At 35.8% G+C, this 21,685-nt stretch overlaps 1 protein-coding gene across 1 annotated transcript in view; it reads left to right on the forward strand.

Moving 5' to 3' along the window:
• Positions 1–21,685, forward strand: part of Dcc (DCC netrin 1 receptor) — a 1,165,761-nt gene that overhangs the window by 824,718 nt on the left and 319,358 nt on the right. The window contains exons 10-11 of the mRNA XM_052155825.1: positions 17,005–17,153; positions 18,775–18,913. Coding sequence (XP_052011785.1) covers positions 17,005–17,153; positions 18,775–18,913 — 288 coding nt within the window. The remainder of the gene's footprint in view (positions 1–17,004; positions 17,154–18,774; positions 18,914–21,685) is intronic.

The raw sequence follows: 21,685 nt of genomic DNA on the forward strand, positions 1-21,685 counted from the left end.
CCAGCCAGGGGGCAAAAAGTAGATATAATAAGTTAAGTAGGGACACAGTTTCTGATCACAGAAAATTTTACAGGCAGGGGGAATTGTGCTTGTTTGAAAGTGAAAGATTTTAAGGTGATGACAATTACTCCATATAGCCATAGGTGTTAAAATGAAAGTTACATTTTAGCCATTAGTTCCTAGAAGGAAATGATCAAGGATATTTTTTATCATCTCACCATATGGAAGTTGAGCTGGGAAATGCTGTGAGACCATAGCCAATGCCAGAGCCCATGTATGATCTCCTTTTTAAAATATATAGCCTGTGCTGAAAGCATACAGAACAGAAACATAGTGGAAAAACTGTCTACACACGATGGGTCAGGAGCCAGGCCAGCTTTCACCCTGACTCTCTCACTTACCGTTACTGCATGAAGTTTGACTTTGCAAGTCAGCCCCTTCATATGTAAAATGAAGATAATGTTGATCTTGCAGCTATGTCATAAAGAACAAAAGAGAGCTTTCCGAATTGCAATGCCTGCAGCAGTCCCCTTTTATATAGCACTTCAGATGACTTGAGATATGTGTCCGGTTTCCATCCAGTTCTCAGCCCTCAGTGTCCTTACTGTTATAATTTTCCGTTACTCCATCACTTGATTATAATCATTCATATGATGATGTTAATGTGAAATGTTTCCCTACCTCTATAGGCTAGTGGAAGTCTCTTTTATTTCTCTTTTAAGATGTTCAGTAAACCTTGTTTTTGAGTCTTGCCATGTGTGTCCCCTGTGTGGTAATCTTCCTCCATTGTCCCCTCCCCAGGGACTCCTGGCTTGTTTCCAGCTGGAGCTGGAGCACAATGCAGGTGTGGATGCTTTTCTATAATTTTTTTCTGGCAAACCCACATTTTTGTTAAATTTTGGGCCCTGAGATGTGCATTTCCCGTCTTTAGAAGCTCTGGCATGCCCCGTCTCCAGTGTCTGGATCAACACTGGTCCTGTCATCTGTGTGAGAAGCTCCCAGGAGCTGCTGCAGTCTCACCAACATTTGTTACTGGTCTGTACTTTAAGGACAGCACTTAACTGGGTCTGGCTTACAGGTTCAGAGGTTCAGTCCATTGTCATGGCGGGAAGCATGGCAGCACACAGGCAGACATGGTGCTGGAGGAGCCAGGAACTCTACCTCTTGATCCAAGGCAGCCATGAGGAGACTGTCATTTGCAGACAGCCAGGAGGCTCGATTCTGCCTGCATGGAGCTTAAGTGTAAGACCTCAATGCCCACCCCCACAGTGACACACTTACTCCAACAAGGCCACGCCTCCTAATAGTGCCACTTCCCATGGGCCAAACATAGTCAAACCACCACAACATGCAACCCATTCTTGGAAGGATCATGATGCAGGTTATGGCTTTAGTTTCTAGAGTTCATATACAAGAAAGGTTAATCTATGATGACTTAAGTCAGGATCATGGTTCACTTCCTGGGTTGAGGCCCAGATGGGTGGGGAATGATGGGGGAAGGCTCCTGATTGCCTCATGAGCTCACACAACCATCCATTCCATCTGTGAACGTTCATCCAGGTGCCTACTTAAGATACTTTTAAGCACCGTTTGCGGAAATGCTATGTCAATAAAAGGTTTATGCTTTAAATATATATATATATATATATATATATATATAAAAAGATGTTCAGTAAATAGTTCTAAGCATAATGTTCTCTCCTGACAAACATTATGGCTGTCTTTCAGACTGCCTAAGCCCTTGCATTTTACTCTCTAAGTTAGAACTTTAACCATTCATTCATTCATCCATTTGTTCATTCATTAGTTCATTTATTTATTCAGTCAGTAAGTATTTTGTATGCATTGTGAGCCTCACTATATTTCTTGACACTGGTAATTGGCAGTTCATTAACAACAAAGCCCTTATCCTTGTAAGGTCTATACTGCAGTGATAGAGAGGGATAGCAAGACAATTGTGAAAGCATGAGGAATGACAAGACAGGGCACACAAAATTAGGAAGATGTAGATAATTAGACAGCATTATTTAATTACATGCCTTGCTGAACCTGGAGTCGTACTGGAAAGTTCTGATCAGGGGTAATCTTGGACATAGCCAGTAATATTTTTCAGCATCCTGGGTTGCAGGGGAGAACTAAAGAAGGCTGGGTTGTACCATGGGAAGAGGGAGCAAGGCAGAGGGGATTTGTGAGGTGACAGGTTCTCCTTGGAAACCCTTGGACTCTGGCTTTAAGTCCCCTGTGAGAATCATCTGGGCAGGAAGGTCTGGCTTGATAATACTCTCAAGATTAAATGTGATATTGGAGATCATTTGGGTGTCCACAGCAGAGGAAGTGGAGAGTTTGTTAGACTGAAGTATTGTGTGTGTGTGTGTGTGTGTGTGTGTGTGATAAGAATCAGGTATGTTGCTGGGTATGGGATTGGAGCAAGGATAGGAATCCAGATTACTTATAAGTCTTAGTTTTCAGAAAATAATGAATTGTTGATATTTGAAAACTGTGGGGAAAGGCCAATTCAGAAGGTGTATTCAGAGAGAAGGTATCTTAGTAACAAATCTGAATACATTTTACTTGTTAGATTTAACTGTTAAGTATGTGCAGAGATTGAGTATTTATTTGGACTATGAGCTCAAAGAAATTACTAAATAATTTGACTGGTAGAACAAATGGTATGCCACATGCAACCAGGCTAATGGCCAGTGAAATACAATATTTAGCCTCTAAAGTGGTACAAAGGTAGGCAGTATTCTGAAAACAGGAATGTTTGTTTTGTTTTTTCATGTGGTATCTTGTTGAAATATCTGTACCCACACATGTCCCTTGTGGATGTGCTTCAGTGACGTGTGCGTATACAATGCTGTGAACACAAGGAAGTCTCCTTCCTTTCACAAACCTCTGTGTCAGTCCTGTAAGGTGTAATTTGATGTGCCTGATACCAGAAAGAATTGACTACAAGCAGCTTTCAGATCTGCAGTGCAGTTTTCCAGTTGCCAAGATTTTATAAGGATCCAATCCAAAAGTGTCAGGTCAATGCCAACAGAAGTGTTAGCTGAGAGACTGCCTGCTCTCTGATGTGCACTTTCCTTGTGTTCATTAAACTAGAGGCAAAATTTAATGGGATGCCAATCACAATGATCTATAGGTTGAAACCCTAATGTTCTATCACTGCATTACGATCATACAGGCAGAAGTCTGATTTAGAGCCAAGTGAAGGCTACAGAATTAAAGAAATATTTGGCTACTGACTTTCAACATTTCTTTCTTTTAGCCCTTTCCAAATCTCAGGCCAAGGTGGTAGAAGGAAAACTCTGAATTCTTTGTGCCCAGATTCCAAGATGTTTACCCAGTTTCAAGTGTGTCATTAAAAACACAAAGCCCTTTGAAATTGTAGCTACCAAGCATTTCCCATCAGAAAAGACAAACTTTGAGTCTATAGAGCTTAAAATCCAATACAGATCATTCAATAACCTTGTGGGCTCTTGACCTAGGATTAGATTCTGAACTCAAAATTTTCTGTGTTAAGAGGATGGCTGGAAATAACTGCAGTTCCTCTTCCTGAAGCTGGGGTAAGATTTTAAGCAAACTCCTTCTTTCCATAAACTCTTGGAGACCTGTAGGACCTAGGACTTCATGAACATTAAGGACTGAAAACTAAGCTGGTGATAAAACTAGGAACTGAACAGAGTCTGCTTGATACAGCCTGTGTAACACTGTCAGGTAGAACTGTACTTGACACACAGCACACAGTAGGACAATGCCTCTCCCTGACACCATAAAGGTGCTACATAAAAAGTGCAGTGAAGAAGTATAGGGCAAAACCAGAACGGGGAAGTGGGAAGGGGTGGGTGGGAGGACAGGGGGAGAAAAGGGGGCTTATGGGACTTTCGGGCAGTGGGGGGCTAGAAAAGGGGAAATCATTTGAAATGTAAATAAAAAATATATCGAATAAAAAAAAAGACAAAAAAAAAGTGCAGAGCCTGTTTTCAAGTTGTTCAGTGCCCTCACACAAATCCCCTAACCAACAAAATTGCAGGCTATAGCACTTGATCTTGGTAACCATTCTAGAACTTGGTGTAAACTACGAGGCACTGAAGGTAGCACCTATATAAATCAGGAGACTTGGAAAAATTAAGCTCATATTGACTTGGAAACTTCATCCCCTAGCAACAGCCTTATCCAGCTATGAGCTCTATGGGTTAGAATAATTGTTGCAGGGATACAGGAGGAGCTCATAAAGTCCAGCTCTACCTGAGGAGTTATTGTCTGGGAGAAAGAGTTTGGACATTTTTTTTCTTTAGGAGGTGGTGGTTCTATAGCTATGTACCTACAGGCAGTCCTAAACCCATTGGGTTTAAAAAAAGAAAAATGAAAAATAGGAGATACGTTTGGATGGGAAAATGTTGAGGAGGATTGAGGAGGAATTGGAGAAGAAGAAATGGAATGGATGTAAGCTTATATAAAAATTTCAAATAAACATAAAATCTTCCCACCAAGGTTTCTTACCATATATCTGTGCCCACATCTGAGCCTCACAGTTTCAAAACTTATTATCCTACACAACAATCACGAGTCGTTATCTTACTATCTTTTGAATTTAACCAAGGTAGTATCCCCATACGTGGAAAACTCTCTGACCCAGAACCCAAACCTGCTTTGACAGAATTAATATGAGTAAACCAAAGCTTGTGTTTGAATCTACCATAATACTCACACCAAGGAGCTGTGTGGATACAAACGAAGATCAAATGAGACAATTTGGGGAGAAAAGGAAAATCAAAAGTAAATTCATTTTTAAAATGCCTGTTTAATGACACAAAATTACTAACAATTCACCACTGTGAAAAGTTGGTACAGAAATCCTATCTATATCTATAAAGCATCTGAAAAAGCCTGACATGGCTGATTTTATAAAAGATTGAGTGAGATATGCTAACTCTTATGTTAGAGGAACATATTGAACAAATATTTGTTAATCTTAAACCAAAGGTCTTCACTTAGCTAAGTTTCACTAGTATTTTGCAGCGAAATAAACTCATTATTAATTTTTTCCAGGGTTTTAATCAACTTGTAACTTAAAAACATGCTTAGGGTTACCCAAAATGCATTTATTTTTTACTTTCAGTAGTTTGATGCATGACAAAATATAATACCTAAGTACAAATAATAAGATAATTATTTTTGACAAATCATTTCTAGTTTGGGTATTTAAATTTTAAATTTTTAAATTAATTTTTTAAAGATTTATTTATTTATTATATGTAAGAACACTGTAGCTGTCTTCAGACACTCCAGAAGAGGGCATCAGATCTCATTACGGATGGTTGTGAGCCACCATGTGGTTGCTAGGATTTGAACTCAGGACCTTCAGAAGAGCAGTAAGTGCTCTTAACCACTGAGCCATCTCTCCAGCCCCGAGTATTTAAATTTAACAGTTTGATTACCTTATTAACCTGGAATATGAGTTGCTTTATTTTTTTTAATTTTTTTATTCGATATAATGAGTTGCTTTATGTCTTCATTGTTGTTACAATATATTTTGCCTACCTCTGGAAATATTTAATCATTTCTTACATTATTTTTGGAAGGGTTCCTAATTGAACTCCTGGAGTTGCCTATATCTGCATTACTTATTCATAATGATAGCCACTAATCACAGTGGCTACTGACCACTTGGATGCTGCCTTTCCTCAATTAAGGGCTGTCATAATTATAAAACAGATATAATTCTGTATAAAGGTATAATATGCCATTACATTTTTGTTATCAATAATTAAGCCAATGCATTTTATCTGAGTGAAATGTGTAATATTACAATATATTTTACTCCTGTCAAGTCTTTTCAACGAACTTGCTAGATGGTTTAGGCTACCTAGGAGCACTGTGGACCACATCCTTCTGACACATGGAGGTGGCTTACATGTGTATTTAGTGGCTAATTCAGACTAAGGAGAAGTTTGGAATGTGGCCAGTCTTACATGAAATTGAGTTTCAAAGTTGTTGAGATCTAATGTTTGAAACTATCCCTCGCACACACACACATACCAAATAATTACTGATAAACTCATATATCACCAGAACTTCCTTGACTTTAGTCCTCCTTTATTCAAGATGAAAATTAGTGTTTGTTGAGTGCAAATTAAAGACCTGTCATTCCCTTGATGTCAGTCATTCTTTATACACCTTAGGTATATACACCAAAGGCCATAATAGTGTAGGGAAAGAGCAGGCAGTTTGGATGTAGTGCAGGAGTCTAGTGTAACCATGTTAAGTCTTCAAGTTCTGAATTACTGCCCACGACTGTCCTGCTGCTGCTATCTCGGAACAAGCCTGAATCCTCCAAGTGGTTAATAAACTTCTTATCTTTTGAATACTGAAAATAAAATAAACTTAATCCTCAGGGCAGTTCAGTCAACAGACCGAGAGCCTTTTAGATGCTTCCTGGTGATATGAGACAGCCAGGTTTTCGGCCCTTTGAGATTATCAGCCTTTCTCTAGGAAGCATGTATGTGTACGGGCAGTAAAGGTGCTTCTTGGAGATAAATGTCAGTGGAATCACAGAGTGAATATTAATTTCAGGATCTTCAAGGTCAGATATCTGTCCAGGTCCATTGTAACCAGAATGTTTATTGTGACTGCCTCTCAGAATGATCTTCAATCTCCCCTTCCCTTTCCCAGCATCAAGAAAGTGAGGAAAGAAACATTTCAACATGCACAGCCTGTGCTCAGATGGGCAAAGTACCACAGGAAAGTCTCATCTGTCATTTAGGACAGTTATTTTGAAGCCCTTAAAATGAGTTTAAGTTTACAGGATCTAACTTAGGCAGAGACTAAACGAGAAAACCTTCAGAAATGACCAGCTGATGTTCCTGAAAAGCAATGCGTGTATATGGCAAAAAGGAAGAGAAGACCAGAGGGGAAAAATAGATGCTTAAGCATCTTTTGTAGGTCCATTCATAGACATAAGTTAGAAATTAACTAGTCGGGTGGTGGTGGCGCACGCCTTTAATTCCAGCACTTGGGAGGCAGAGGCAGGTGGATTTCTGAGTTCGAGGTCAGCCTGGTCTACAGAGTGAGTTCCAGGATAGCCATGGCTACACAGAGAAACCCTGTCTCCAACCCCCCTCACCACAAAAAGAAATTAACTAAATGGGAACACAAGAAAAGTAAGGAGAAGGACAAATGAAAAGGAGGCCTAGTCAAGGATTATAATTATGGTAGAAGAAGCCCCTGAGGGCATGATGTAACAATGGGAACTTAGTAAGGGACAGAAACTCTGGTAATCTCTCACCCACCCTACACAGCTTTCACACACACACACACACACACACACAGAGAGAGAGAGAGAGAGAGAGAGAGAGAGAGAGAGAGAGAGAGAGAGAGGCCCAGTTCTGTGTGTTGCAGTATTTCTCATCTCAGAGAAGAGCACTCACGTTACCAGCTATGCAGGTTCTGTCCTGTAGGTGCTGTGGTTGAAATCTCCCTAACAACTGAAGTTCTTAATGATGCCTCTAAGTCTCTGTCTCTTTATTACCACCAACATCACTCTGGGTAAGGCTTACTTTCTCTTTCTTTAGAATTCCAGAACATTTAAGGACTATGCTTCCAATGCCCACATTTATCCCTTTAAATTTACTCCATATTGTAGAATGATCACAGAATGCCAAAACCATCAATTCCTTTGTGAGTCTTAAGGATGAGAAAGAGATGGGTTTTAAGGGACTGTTTCACCCCTTGGCATCCTCCCCACTTTAGACTCTCTTGCACTTGGCCCTTCATGGTTCCCTTGAACTATTAATTACTCTTATGGAAAAAATGTATTGTGATCCACACCAATTATCATAGTTATTGACACACTACAAAATTCAGTTAATATTTAATAAGAATTTTATTTTTGTTGTGAACCATGAATAGGTTAATACACGTCTTTATAGCAACGTAGGACCTATATAAATCTCATCTTTTAAAATAAGGTAATTAAAATTCAAAGACTTTAAAAATCTTGATCTTGTTCACATAGTCTGAGTGAAGGACCTATGGTCCCTGACTCCTGAAGTTATATATAATTTCTGCTAGCCTTTGTTATCAAATAATAATTGAATGAGACCTTCTGATACTTGCTATATCCGGACATCTGATTTTTCAGAAATTTATATTAAGAGAATAGAGTTCAACTCTTTTCCTTAATGTATAGCCCCTCTCCAAACAGTTTATGCAAAGCAGTTTCTTAGCATTTAAAGGCGAGAAATAGATAATAAATTTCATCCCCAAAGAGATGGTATCTTCTAAGGTAACATCTTTTTGTTATGTAGAAAAATCTGTTCACTTAGCTGTCTGGAAAAGATTGCTGTTTCTTTCTCTTCTAACAAATGGCAGCAGGATTCTTTTATAAAAGCAATCTATACATGTCTTTTATAGCTCTATTAAAAGTACAAATATCAGATATCGATTCCTCCCGCGCTGACCACAGTACAAGCCTACTTCAAGAAAGGCTGCTGGGACTTTGTTACATTATCGCCATGGGAAACACTCTGGTTTGTGCATAAGCTGAAGACACCTGCTTCTCTGGTACTTATCTATTTATAGAGAGCTGAGATTTTTCTGTGTGCAGAAATATAATCCTGAAGTATATATGAGTCTCAAATCAGTGTGAAGCAAACAAAGGCTAGGAAATATGCTTCCTGTTGGTGAAGCTTCTAAAGGAATGAAGCAATAACTTGGCCTTGCCTATTCTGGAAATAAAACCATGAAAGTCACTTCTTGTGGACATATGCAAGTAGGTGAAAAGTCTCAATTATTATTTGTACAAAAGACTATGCCATTTGATGAGGTCATCTCTTGATTAGGTGTGATTTATTAACACAATCCTGATGAGGATTTCTCATATATTCTGGTACACTTCAGTTTCCCATCCTATGTCACACCCATTCTCATTTTTCTAACAGTCCTGGAATTAGGAAAAGAAAAACATTTTTTTTTCTAATTCTGTGTCAAAGTAAGAGAAAGCTGAAAATGAGCGAAGAACTCTTTCTGGTAGCAGTGGCACTAGATACTGGATTACTCCGAATTTTTTTCTCTGTGATTTCCTATAAATCAATAAATATATTTTTAAATTTAATTAATTAATAATTAAAATATAAATAAAAATGATAACACAACCCTGAAAAAGTTATGATGGACATGTGTATGTGTGTGTGTGTGTGTGTGTGTTTTGTCCCCAGTGTTATTAAAAAGCAAAAAGTATGAAAGGATTTAGGACTCAGGTGATTGGTTCCTGACACTGTCTTTCTTTCGCAGTTACCCTAGATTCAGTGTGCACTCGTCCCTATTTGTATTTGAAATGACTAAAGTTTTTCATGTTTTCTCGGAATATTCCTTTGACAATTCAATTTTTGTGAGCAAACTTTTGTCACAGTTGTTTTTTTTAAGGTAATATTCAAGTTGTTGCTGTTGTTGTTACTGTTGCACTCATGATTCTCTTGCCTTGTCCCTCCAAGGGCTATCATACTTGATTAAAACTCAACCTCTAGACAAGCATTTTTAGATGAACATGGGTGTGATTTGAGTTTTCTTTGAGTGTCATTAGTAATCCCACATATTTCTCTTAATTTTTTAGAATAAAGTTTAGTCTCTAATGGTGTGTTATCAAACAAAGCAGCAACTTAATTACAACACTGTACATTGTGACAAAGTGACTTGTGTCCTTCCATTGTAATGAGCTTCTGTTATTATTTAGATTCAATTAGAATTATCAAACTATTTTTACCTGAAGTTGTCATCATCTGAAATATTCATCTAGACATGTGGTACCTGCCCCTTCTACCAGCTTTTTCTAGAAAGGCAACCAGCATAAAATATCCATCAGATTAATATTTACTCATGTTTCCTGATTCATCAAATTATTCTCTCTCCCTTAAAAGCTGTTTTTCCACCAATGAAAATACGAAAAATTTTTTCAATAGTAGTTTTCAGGAAAGGCTCTGCCTTCTCCCCTCTGATAACTTAAAAATAATTGTTAGATTATTTTCTAGGATTACTTTATATTTAGACACCCACTTTAACAAGTACTATAAGAACCTAAGTCTCTAAGTATTTTGTAGCTGCTTACTGTATTTTGATATTTTTAGAAAATATCTGCCTCAAAATATTTCACAGTCCTGAAGAAAACACAAAAGATAAAAACGCAGAGTACAATTAAACTTCAAAGCCAGCTCTTCCGTGAATGTAAGCTTTCCAATCGCAATGGAAAATAAATATGACCAGCTTATCTAGGGGATAACCACCTTCACAGGCCTGTTGGAAATCGGGTTTTTGTAAAGTATTTTCCTGGACTTCAATTTGAACAATATATTCAGGTTTTCTTAGTATTTCCTATATTAGTTATTATGTTATGTTACATCGGAGGTTCTTGAAAAGGCCATATCCATGCTAAGGAGTCTAAAGATTAACAGAACAGCAATAATTTGATTTACTATAATCAGGATAATAATCATCCAGCACAATCAGGTTTATATAACCTAAAGCTGTCAATGACATATAAATATCGCATGAGTTTTTAAATTTTGTTTTACTTCTCAATTTTTAATGCTGCATTTATATTTCCTAGATTTCAAAAGCAGTTAACTTATAAATCGTTGATTTTAATGAGTTACAAATTTGGAGGCTGAATAATGACCTCAGTGGTTGAGAGCCTCTTCTTCCAGAGGATCTGGATCTAATTCCTTCAAAAACAAGGCAACTTAGAATCTTCTCTGACTCCACTACTTTCAGTGGATTCAACATCCTGTCTTTCTTCTTTGGGATCTATGCACATACTTGGTTCACAGGCATGCAGACAAAGCATTTATAAAGAAAGTAAATAAATAACAGTTATTAAATAAAAATATTGTCTTAAAATTCCAACACAGAGTCAGGAATGTTCACCACAATTTTCATTTTTTGGCAATGTTTTAAAATTGAAATTTAATATAATTTATATGATTGTTGCAAAAATGTTAATAGTTGGTTTTCATAGTGAAAATTTTGAGGTATCTTTTTAATAGTATATTATTATTTCATCACACCCTTTAATCAATATAATTATTAGACTACTTAACCCTAGTGTGACTCATTAAGACTGTTCATATGACCACCACCATCTTCACCACCACCAACTGTCACCACTTCTGTCACCAGCCAAGTTCTGTGCAATAACAACATCTTGGAGGGCGAAGGGTTTGTGGAGTCTCCAGACCTGGGGAGCATCACCAGCTCCACTGTGGAGCTCCTACATTGCACCTACAGCATCCATGTCTACCCTGGCTATGGCATTGAGATTCAGATGCAGACACTCAACCTGTCTCAGCTCCTGGTGCTGGCCAGTGGGAGTGCTCCAGGCCTTGCCCCCAGACTCCTGGCCAATTCCTCCATGCTGGGAGAAGTACAAGTGCTTCGGAGCCCAACAAACCGACTGCTCCTGCATTTCCAGAGTTCTGGAGTCTCAAGGGGCAATGGCTTCAGGATTCACTATCAGGGTGAGGAGACTGAAGTGTCATTAGTGGGACAAGAGCCATCTAGGGTACAGAAGATATCTCCAGGGTCCTTCTGACTCAGGGTTATGAGAGAATCTTCCTCCTGCTTGGGACCCTATTGGAGAAGGACCCTTAAAAGACACACATGTACATTTTCCCACACATTCCTGGATCTGTAAATACAGGTGACTGAATCCAAGTAGCAATTCACTTATTCCATTCAATGAATTTTTACTGTGTACCTCCTTCAAAAAAAAGACTGTTCATATTAAACTATAATATATATATATATATATATATAATATACATGCTTTTATATTATGTGTATATATACATATATGTATAAACATTTACCTGTATATTCATAAGTAATACATAGGTTCTATGATAGACATGTCATATATTATGTATATTCTTACATAGCTGTATCAGTACTATTTATGTGTGGTTAAATATACAATAACACTATCAAGTATATCATGCATTAGCAATAAAGAACCTATTAAAACTAAAAGCAAAATGAATATAATAACTGTTTTCTTCAAGTGAAACCTTTAACACTCCTGTGGTTTCTTACTAGAAACTTACCCCTTATTTTTTTTCCACTTCCTCCTTGCCAAATTACCATCATATCACCTAAATAAGCCTAGTTCAGTCAAGATTCATTATGGTGATAATTACATTGCTAGTAGACTTTCTGATGTTGCATTCCTTATACACATAATAGAAACAGATTTCATAGAAATATTACTAAAGCTGTTAAATACAGGATTAAAAAATCAAGAGGCAATCAAAGCATGCACTTTATTATCAATAATTGTGAGTAGTTTCAGAAATGAGTTGCATATAAAATGTTCTTTTGCAAATCATTGGCAGTAGAAATTTCTGCTAAAAGGAAGAGAACTTTGCATGTAAAATCCATTCAGATCACTACAGAAGATTTCTTAGATTGCTTGTTATCATCCTTAAAACTCACCCCCAAATCACTTTTAAATTATTAAGCAGATAAAGAGAGTCATCTTCAGATTTCTGTCCTGACTTGAGGGGATATGACTTATGGATCATTATTTGAATGACAACACATACAATGCCTTTTTAATTTTTTTTCAGAATGAGGCATTTCTTTGGTTCTTCAAGAGTAATAGCTGTTAAATTGACAATTTAGGAACATTAGAACTCATTGTACTTTACAGTCATTTAAAAGAAAAAAACTTTAAATATTCAGATGTTCAACTACATATTCGCTGACACTAACATTTGTCTTCATTTCAGATTTCCAGCTGAGAACCATCAGTGTAATGGCTGAAAGACATTAGCTCAGCCAGTGTTCTCTAGGCTGTGGCGTGCCTTTATCTTCCTTAACCATTTCCTTGAAACCTTTAAATTCACATCTTGTTTGGGACAGATTTTTGAAAGTCCCAAGATTTTAGATTACACAGACTGAATAAAAAAATAAGTTAGGCATTTAGGATTTAGGAAACCATATTGTAGCCAGATACTTTAAAAGATATGACAAGGAAAGGATACAAAAGCTAAATGTATATATGTTATATGATCATAACATTTAAAACACTATTGGGTATGACCAGATGAACCAAATGCTTTTAAAATGCTCATATGTGAAAAAGGAAAAAGGAGCTACTATAAAACCATATCAACTTTATATTTACTAGTCTTTTATGAAAAGTTGAAGGTAGGTTGAAGGAATGGCTCAGCCCTTGAGAGCACCCACTGCTCTTGTGGAGAACACAGGTTCAATACCCAGGACATACAAGGCAGTTCACAAACTGTCACACCAAGTTTCAGGAACTTGAGCATTCTCTTCTGATATCTAAAGGCATCAAATACACCTGTGGTGCACATACATACTTGAAAGCCAACACTCCAAAGTAAATAATAATGATGATGATTAATATGTAAAGGTTGAGGATGACTCTAAGGTGAATTGATTATCATTTGTTATCCTAACATAATTAGCCATCAGTATTTGTGATTGTAAGAGAGTAAATCATTGATTTTTTTAAGAACGAAAGCAGCCTGAGATATTTTAATACGTTAGTCATAGCCATTCATAGACTCATGAACACAGGTGACAGAAACTGTGGACACAAACCCTCAAATGTTTCATCTCCTGTTTCCACAAAATGAATCACCCATCACAAAGTTCATAAATTACTTAATAACAAATGCAGATAATAGCTGAATTAGGGAAGAATACCATACATTCCTACAGTCATTCTGCCATCTATAATCATTTTATTGTAGTCATTTTCTTTTTATGTCACTCTCCTTTTCTTTTTATCTCTCCTCTCTTTCCCTTTCTCACCCCACTACTTGTTTCTTCCTCCCATCCTCATCAGGATCTTATTGCATGTGATTGATTTTAATTAAATATTTGACTAATATGTCACTTGAAGGTTAATATACATCAAGGTCTTACTATGAAATGCTTTGTTATCCTATAACACATATAACCATATATAATCACAAATTTCTGTTCCCAGTGTAAACAGTGACATCTAATATATTTCATTTACTGCACTGTAACTATTTAACTTGTCCTTAGACACAGGTGTTACAGAGTTTCTATGACAATACAATATTAAAATTTTAAAATGAAGTTGGTTAGATTGACATTGATTGATGAGTTACTTGCATAGATTATGCCTCTATCCTAAAGTCATTTCATTATTTGAAGAAATAGGTAGCTTGAACTGAGATGGAAAGAAATTAGATGCAGTTTGCCACAAATTATTGTCCAAGGAGATCAGTATTAAACATATCGTGGGAATACTGTTGTTAAACCCATTAAATTTCTTGACTGACATACTAAAATGCAATGATAGGGAAGACTGGAACTGTTAACTGTATTGATTTCACATCTAATACTGTCTTTGGAATACTTGTGAGTATTCCTTTAAGTTTTTCTTTTCTTTGTAGCTTATATTCACATATCATGTATGTGATACTACATAAACTATATTTCAACATATTTTCTAGAAAAGTACCTGATAACAAGCATAATTGTTTTGCAGTCATTATCATGTATGTATAAATATACACCCATAACTTACAAGCAAGAACATATTATCCACATATATAAATAGGACTAAAACTCAAAACAAAAATACTACAAACTCGTGCAATTGAATTTGTGGCACTATTATGAAGAATAAACACTTAAAATTCATCTGAATTTCTAGTAACACCAGGAAAGGAGCTACTATAATCTTATTCAGAGTATGGAATTTTGATGAGAACTATGCTTAATTGATTTTATTTTTTCTATATAAATATATTCAGTTATTTAAGGCTGTAATGTTTTAATACAGAAAAATATCTATGATATTCTTCCCATGTTGTAAATTCTTAAATTATATTTTAACGTATAGTAAGATATAAGATAATGACTTAGCATCGAGAATTCACCCTAGCAAAGAAAATGTTCTCCCTTGTCAGGCAGCCGGTGAAACACTTGAAACAAAGACTCTGAATGGTCCTTGGCACTTCTTGTGTCTGTTATATCTGCTTGGAATTCCCCTAGAAGTCCATGCCCATGCCTTCCCTGAAGAGTGTCCAATGGCCATTAACATTGTAGACAAATACAGCTGATGAATAAATGATGAGTGTTGGCACTACCCATTGCAACTAGGTCCAAGTTAGGGTAGTAACAGCCTGATGTTGTGAAATCAACAGCATTTAATAAGCACAAATATCAATTACAAAGCACACGGGCCCACATAGATATGCACATATTCCAAACTTATGCTTATCATAATCCTAAAGACATCAGTGATCAGTCATATTAAATAATCACCTTTATTGTCAAATCAATAAAGGCTACATGGCATCATATGCTTCAGGTTACTCAGGGACAACAGAGTTGGTAATTTCACCAGTAATTTTAACCCATGTAAAACAACATTCTAAAACAATTCCTGCATAGCAAGCTTTGTGCATAACCTGTTGACACAGTAGTTGCTTCCATTACTAGAAAATTTAGGTGGTGCTTTAACTATTTTCACTGGAAACATTTTGACACTAAGTAGCAGCAGCTAAAATCAGCTGGAGAGACACATCCTTTCATTCTCAAGAGCTGCATGCAACCTTACAATGTATTTCTTTATGATGCCTGCTGGAAATGGCTATGAATTTGGTATATCTTATTCTCTGGTTCCCAAGCCTCAAGACTGTTTGACTTCCTAAAAGGAGATGATTGTTTTCCATGAGTGATATGTGGATGTGCACCTTGTCTCTTTCTTGTACTGCACTGATCTGATGTGAAGAGGCACCATCAGATTCTCATGTGCTTCATTCAGAACAAAGGAGTGATCTACAAATTCTCATGACACATTTATAATCCCAGGATGTGTGTAGAACACCAAATTCTTAACACTTTTTGTTCATCTAGTGCCTAAGGAGTCAGGTGAAAGCAAGCTTATTAAAAAAAAAAAAAAAAAAGCTCAGTAAAGCATTGAATCCATCTGGATTATATCTTACACCCCATTATGCGACAACTAAAGAAAAACTAACTAAAATCAGTTCCTTTTCATCCAAGTGCATACATGTCAATCTTCCAGGTTCCTAGATTTATTTTGCCCTGGGAAACCAAGGCAGAGAGCCTGGAAATCTATCTCAAAATTTTAACTATTACATATTCAGCACATTCCTTAACCAAATCATGAGTTAGTTGTAGTATTTGTCTCTTGTCTTTTACTTCTCCACTTGAGGAATAACAGATTGTAACTCAGAAAGGAACACTCTTGAAATATTTCCATTTATTCCAAATTTTAGATGCAAAACTAGATTGAAAAATTTCCTTTTACTTACAGAGAAAACTGAAAATTTGTGACTCTTTAAACACAACTGAACAGAAGAGTTTTGATTATAGATAGTGGGTCTGTGCTCTCTAATTTCATTAGTAAGCAAATTACTTATCTTTGATTAAGTAATGGTTATGAGAGAAAATGGAAAAGTCAAACCGAAAATAAAATCCCTTATAAAAAGTTAAAGGAACCAGATTCTGCTACAAGATAAATAGCTGACCTAAAAATAATGAGATGAATTATGCTTAGGTGTGTTGTTTATTTGATTAAACAAATCATAATATTAAAATTATAAGTATTGTAATTTCTTTTTCTTTCAGCAGCTATTAGCAATATATGTGCAAAAGCCTACAAGCAGAATTGAAACATTTCTAGATTAAAAGTTTAGATTGAGAGTCTTACTTCTTTTGGTCATTATCCTAATCATTTATACTCTGGCCAGTCTCTTTAAATATAAAATGAAATGAGTGAATCAATTTCTATAATCTTTACCTTGAAACAAAATTGCTTATAGAAGTTTCTTTATTGTACTTTCACATTGCATATTAACATTGTTATTCTTTGTTATCCTAGAAATAGTGAAGATTAATTTTTCGTTCATTGAACTATACAAAGTAAAATTGTTTTGATAGAGCAAGTTTCCTATTTGCATCAATTTCTTTTACATGCAGTGCAAGTTCCAGGGCCAGTAGAAAACCTGCATGCTGTATCTACCTCACCTACCTCAATTCTTATTACTTGGGAACCCCCTGCCTATGCAAATGGACCAGTTCAAGGTTACAGACTGTTCTGCACTGAGGTATCTACAGGAAAAGAACAGGTGGGTAAGAGATGAGCCGCATGCCATCTATCTCCAGGATAACTCTAGAGCCAAAGGCAGAGCATGCTTGCCAGATCCTGATACAGTTCATCATTTATCATTTCTATTGAATAGCTGATTGTTTCCAAGTACTTGTTCCTGGAAATTCTAAACTATTTCATTGTACTGTGTTGATGATGTAAAGAACAAGGGGGTGAAGTTCATTGGGAGAATGCTGGTTCAAGTGTGGACTGTAGATGCTCAGGCCAAGATAAATAACCATATCCTGTGCCCAGAGATATTTCTTATCACTACTCAGCCTAAGAATGAGCTGCTTGTATTTAGTGGCATTATTCAAGTTGCCCTTTTCACTGTCAGGTAGATGAGGATGTTTTATATTGTTCTGTATTCTCTTAACCCTCATGCTGTGACCATCTATTTTCAGAAATTACTCTTAGTAGCATAGACTTCCCCACCACAGTGGATTTTTATATTTTAACTATTGATTTAATAGAAATCTCAAAAGAGGCATATGAGTTTTTCAAGAAGAGTAACAGTAAATAAGTCTTCGAATAAATAAGTAAAATCTAATAATGACATTTGACCATTTAATCATTTATGTATATGGAATGTGTATGACTATTGAGATTCTTTCTCTCAAATTACTTATTAAATGAAAAGATATTATATATAAATGGAGAGAGAGAGACACAGAGAGAGACACACACAGAGAGAGAGAGAGAGAGAGAGAGAGAGAGAGAGAGAGAGAGAAGTTAGAAATAGAGTACTTTTTACCAAGCATAGAATGATTTTTGTACTTCCATATACAACATCTGATCAGGATTTTTAATATGTCAGAAACTTAAGTAAAACAATTAGGTCTACTTCTTAGTTATTTTTTTAAGACAATATGGCATGAATTGCTCTTATGTAATTAGTAATTTTTTTCTTAGATGTTCCCACTTCACTTTTACCTCTTCCTTTTAAGTGATGTTTCCCCTCCAATTTTATACACGCCTTTTTGTAGACCATTTCAATAAACTTCAGAGCTATATTGACCAATGCTGATAATGATGATCTGGGAATTATAATGTAAATTTAAATGACATTTCCTTTGCAAGCACTGGTTCTGATTTTTTTCAGTGACCTTCACCTTTGCTACCTTCCCTCTGCAGTTGTGAACTAGAGAAGAGTAGTTTCAGTCTACACCACAGCATTTTAGGAACATAAAACTAGCAGCAAATTATCTGAGACTTTCAGTATCTGTGGATATATTTCTTCAAGCAAATGTCAATCTGTGATTTCTTGACAAATTATTTAATTTAGGGTACTTTTATTAGTCATGGCTTTGATGTGGGTGGAATAACCCATACTACTCAGTGCTCTGGGTGGTTTAAACAAATTGAAACTTAATGACTATAAAAATCGCATGGTGATGTTTTAGCACAGAGTCTGCTGAGTAGTTTAGACTTTAGTAGGGGAGTGTCTGACTCAAAGATGATTTTACAGCAATTCATTAAAGGGCTAGAGTGTGCTTCTATGAACGAGTGTCTAACGTTAAATTCACTGATTGCACAGAATGGCAGCCATTTCTGCTTTAATGTGCTTCCTTAATAACGATTCTGGCATTTTATGTCTACAGAATATAGAGGTTGATGGACTATCTTATAAACTGGAAGGCCTGAAAAAATTCACAGAATATACTCTTCGATTCCTAGCTTATAATCGTTATGGGCCAGGAGTATCTACTGATGATATAACAGTTGTTACACTTTCAGATGGTAAGTGATGAACTGTGAAATTTTACTCATATGTCTGTTGACAAATGAAAAAATAATGTTGCATATGTTATTGATTCTAGTGTAAGGGTTTTTGAACTAATATTATTTGCAATGTAATATCATAAATAAAAGCATAGGTAACTTCAAGTTATTCATACTGTACTCAACTTATTCATACTGTATTCAAATTTACGTTTATGATTCAGTTGCATACATTCAGTCAGGATGGATTAAAGGATAATTCCAAACTATCACTACTATGTAAGAGTTCAAATTATTCTTGTGTATATATTTGTTCATTGCTATACATGCTACAAAATAAACACATTTATTTGTGTTTGAAATAATATAGATGGCATGTTTCTTTCACTTATCATTTTTTAAAGACACAGATGGACTATACAGCTTAATTAGTAAATATACCCAAAGGATTTTTGTTAAGTAAACATGCACTTGAAATATTAGAAGTGAGCTTGAAGATGTACACCTTCATTTTCTCTTGCCTAACGAATGAAGATTAGACATATTTTTCAAATGAAATTAAAAGAGGAAGAATTTGTAATGAAGATAATGGATTTAACTGAACAGTGTCAGGGGGAAGCTGGTTACCAAAGGAATAAATGATAATGAAAGCCTGGGAAACTTAATAAATGTTACAGGCAAGTGTATGGTTTGGAATGGGACTATGGAGATGCAGGCAGGTGCATTGCAGAGATGTCCCCATGAATACTAAAAAGACCCAAGCCATCTTGAGGCAGCATGGATTTGCTGTTAGTATGTTTAGTTTTATAAATTATTGATATTTTGATTAAAACTGCCTTCAATTTCTGATTCTTGACCTAACAGTCTTTAATCTGGGAAAGTATTGAGGTGGGTACCTTACAGAATATCAATGGCAGGAAGAAAAGCATGCATGTTTTTAAGGATATTCCAAAGAGAACACAGGCTAATGCTCATTTGCAATTTCACTTAAAAGAGTATTTTAATGTTAGGCCACTTCAGTATTAATTTTAATGTAATTCTTCTAGCCAACCGTCTGATTCTGTTATTCAAGACAGAACAGAATATGCACTGACTGAATAAATTACTTTATAGCTTATAATTATAAAAATAAAAGAAAAACAAATGAAAATGAGTATTTTACATAATTTATGTAGATTTCATTCACACTCTGAACTGTAATACTGCAGTCTTATTCTCCACTTTGATTTTAAATGTCATAAGTGAGAAAGATAGATTGTTACTCATTAGTCCAAGAATTATCTTCTAGAAATGCAGCAGTGCCTAGAAAATTGTCTGTCATTGATAAAGAAACTCCAAGACTATCACCCCAAGTAAATGTAGTTGTTGGAAAATTGCTACATTTTCTTTATTAGATGCATTTGATAAGAGAAGTGCAGGATTGTGGGATATTCCTGTGTGACACCCTGATCTCATTTGTAACCACCTTTATAGCCAACTCACAGCCTTTTATTTCCAATAAAGTGTGTGCTATTGCTTCCACCTTGGCAGTACTGAGCTTCGTTCTGCCTGCTATATCTCATGCTTTCTCTTCTCTGCTATACTCAGTTATTGATCCTGAGGTCAAACGCCAAAAACTAATACAACCAAACAACCAACTAGCAAAACAATGTTAGCATTTTGTGATAAATGCCTCAGATTAGTATGTTTGTAAAGGGGATACATTAAATATCATGAGTTAGTTTGGTCAATAGTTATATGAACTTGGCAGCATGTATTTCTCAGAAATAAATTCAAATGCTTCATTTATTGAGACGCTTTAGGCAGTATGGAATGTGATCCACCCTCATCTTAATATGTTTGAAGCAGTAGCTCTACCATACTGAGAGAAATCTCTGACATCCTCTCATCAGCTTAATGATGTACTGTCACTGATGTCTTCACATTTTGAAGATAAACATTTCCTCCCTCTGTACAACTATGAAAGATAAACTAAGGCATGGGAGTGTCTGTTGTGCTCACCTCCATTCAGCATCTAAGCCTATCTATTATTCATTGATAACTCTAATACCGAAGAACTCTCTACTTCCCTGCAACCAGAACAAGCAATATGCTGTCTATGGAAAGCAAGAGAGTTTTGTATTACAGAAAATTAACAAGTCAACACCATGAAAGTATAGTTTTTTGAGAGTTTCATCAAATCAATTCTCAACATTTAATACAAAATAATATCGATGCATCTAACATTGTCCTTGTCATACATTTAATTTCCTCAGTTTGTTTTGGCATATTATAAATTGGAAGTTAACGACAATTAAGAAAAATAGTGCCATGTAAATATATCACATCACTTACAGAAATATATTGTCAGATGTTTGTGAAATTACGTGAGGTAAAGCAAGGGTATGCTCTAAGTTTCACCAAGGGTAAAACTTGAGACTGCACTTGAGCCATAAATAAGTTAGTTATGTTCCAACAGTGACTGTCAACTTAAAAAATCAACATTATTAACATTGAAGGAAGTTAATTCACACATAAGTCACCCAGCAGAAACTCTAGGTGTGCAGGCCTCACAAATCATACTTTACTTTTGCTCTTTTTAAATCCAGTGAAGTTCAAAGCCAAATTACAATGATTTAGTAATGATGGTTACATGGTTTTTATGAGGACAAAAAATAATTGCTTTAACAAGGTTTGTAATATTCTGAAGAAAATTTGGCATACTCTACATATAATTTTTGTTCAAGTAAGGATGAAATTTAAAATTATGCTTACTGATTAGTGAATGTGGTTTAATTCTTTGTATATGTC

The sequence above is a fragment of the Apodemus sylvaticus genome, chromosome 13 (genome assembly GCF_947179515.1).
Source record: "Apodemus sylvaticus chromosome 13, mApoSyl1.1, whole genome shotgun sequence".
Taxonomy (NCBI): Eukaryota; Metazoa; Chordata; class Mammalia; order Rodentia; family Muridae; genus Apodemus; species Apodemus sylvaticus.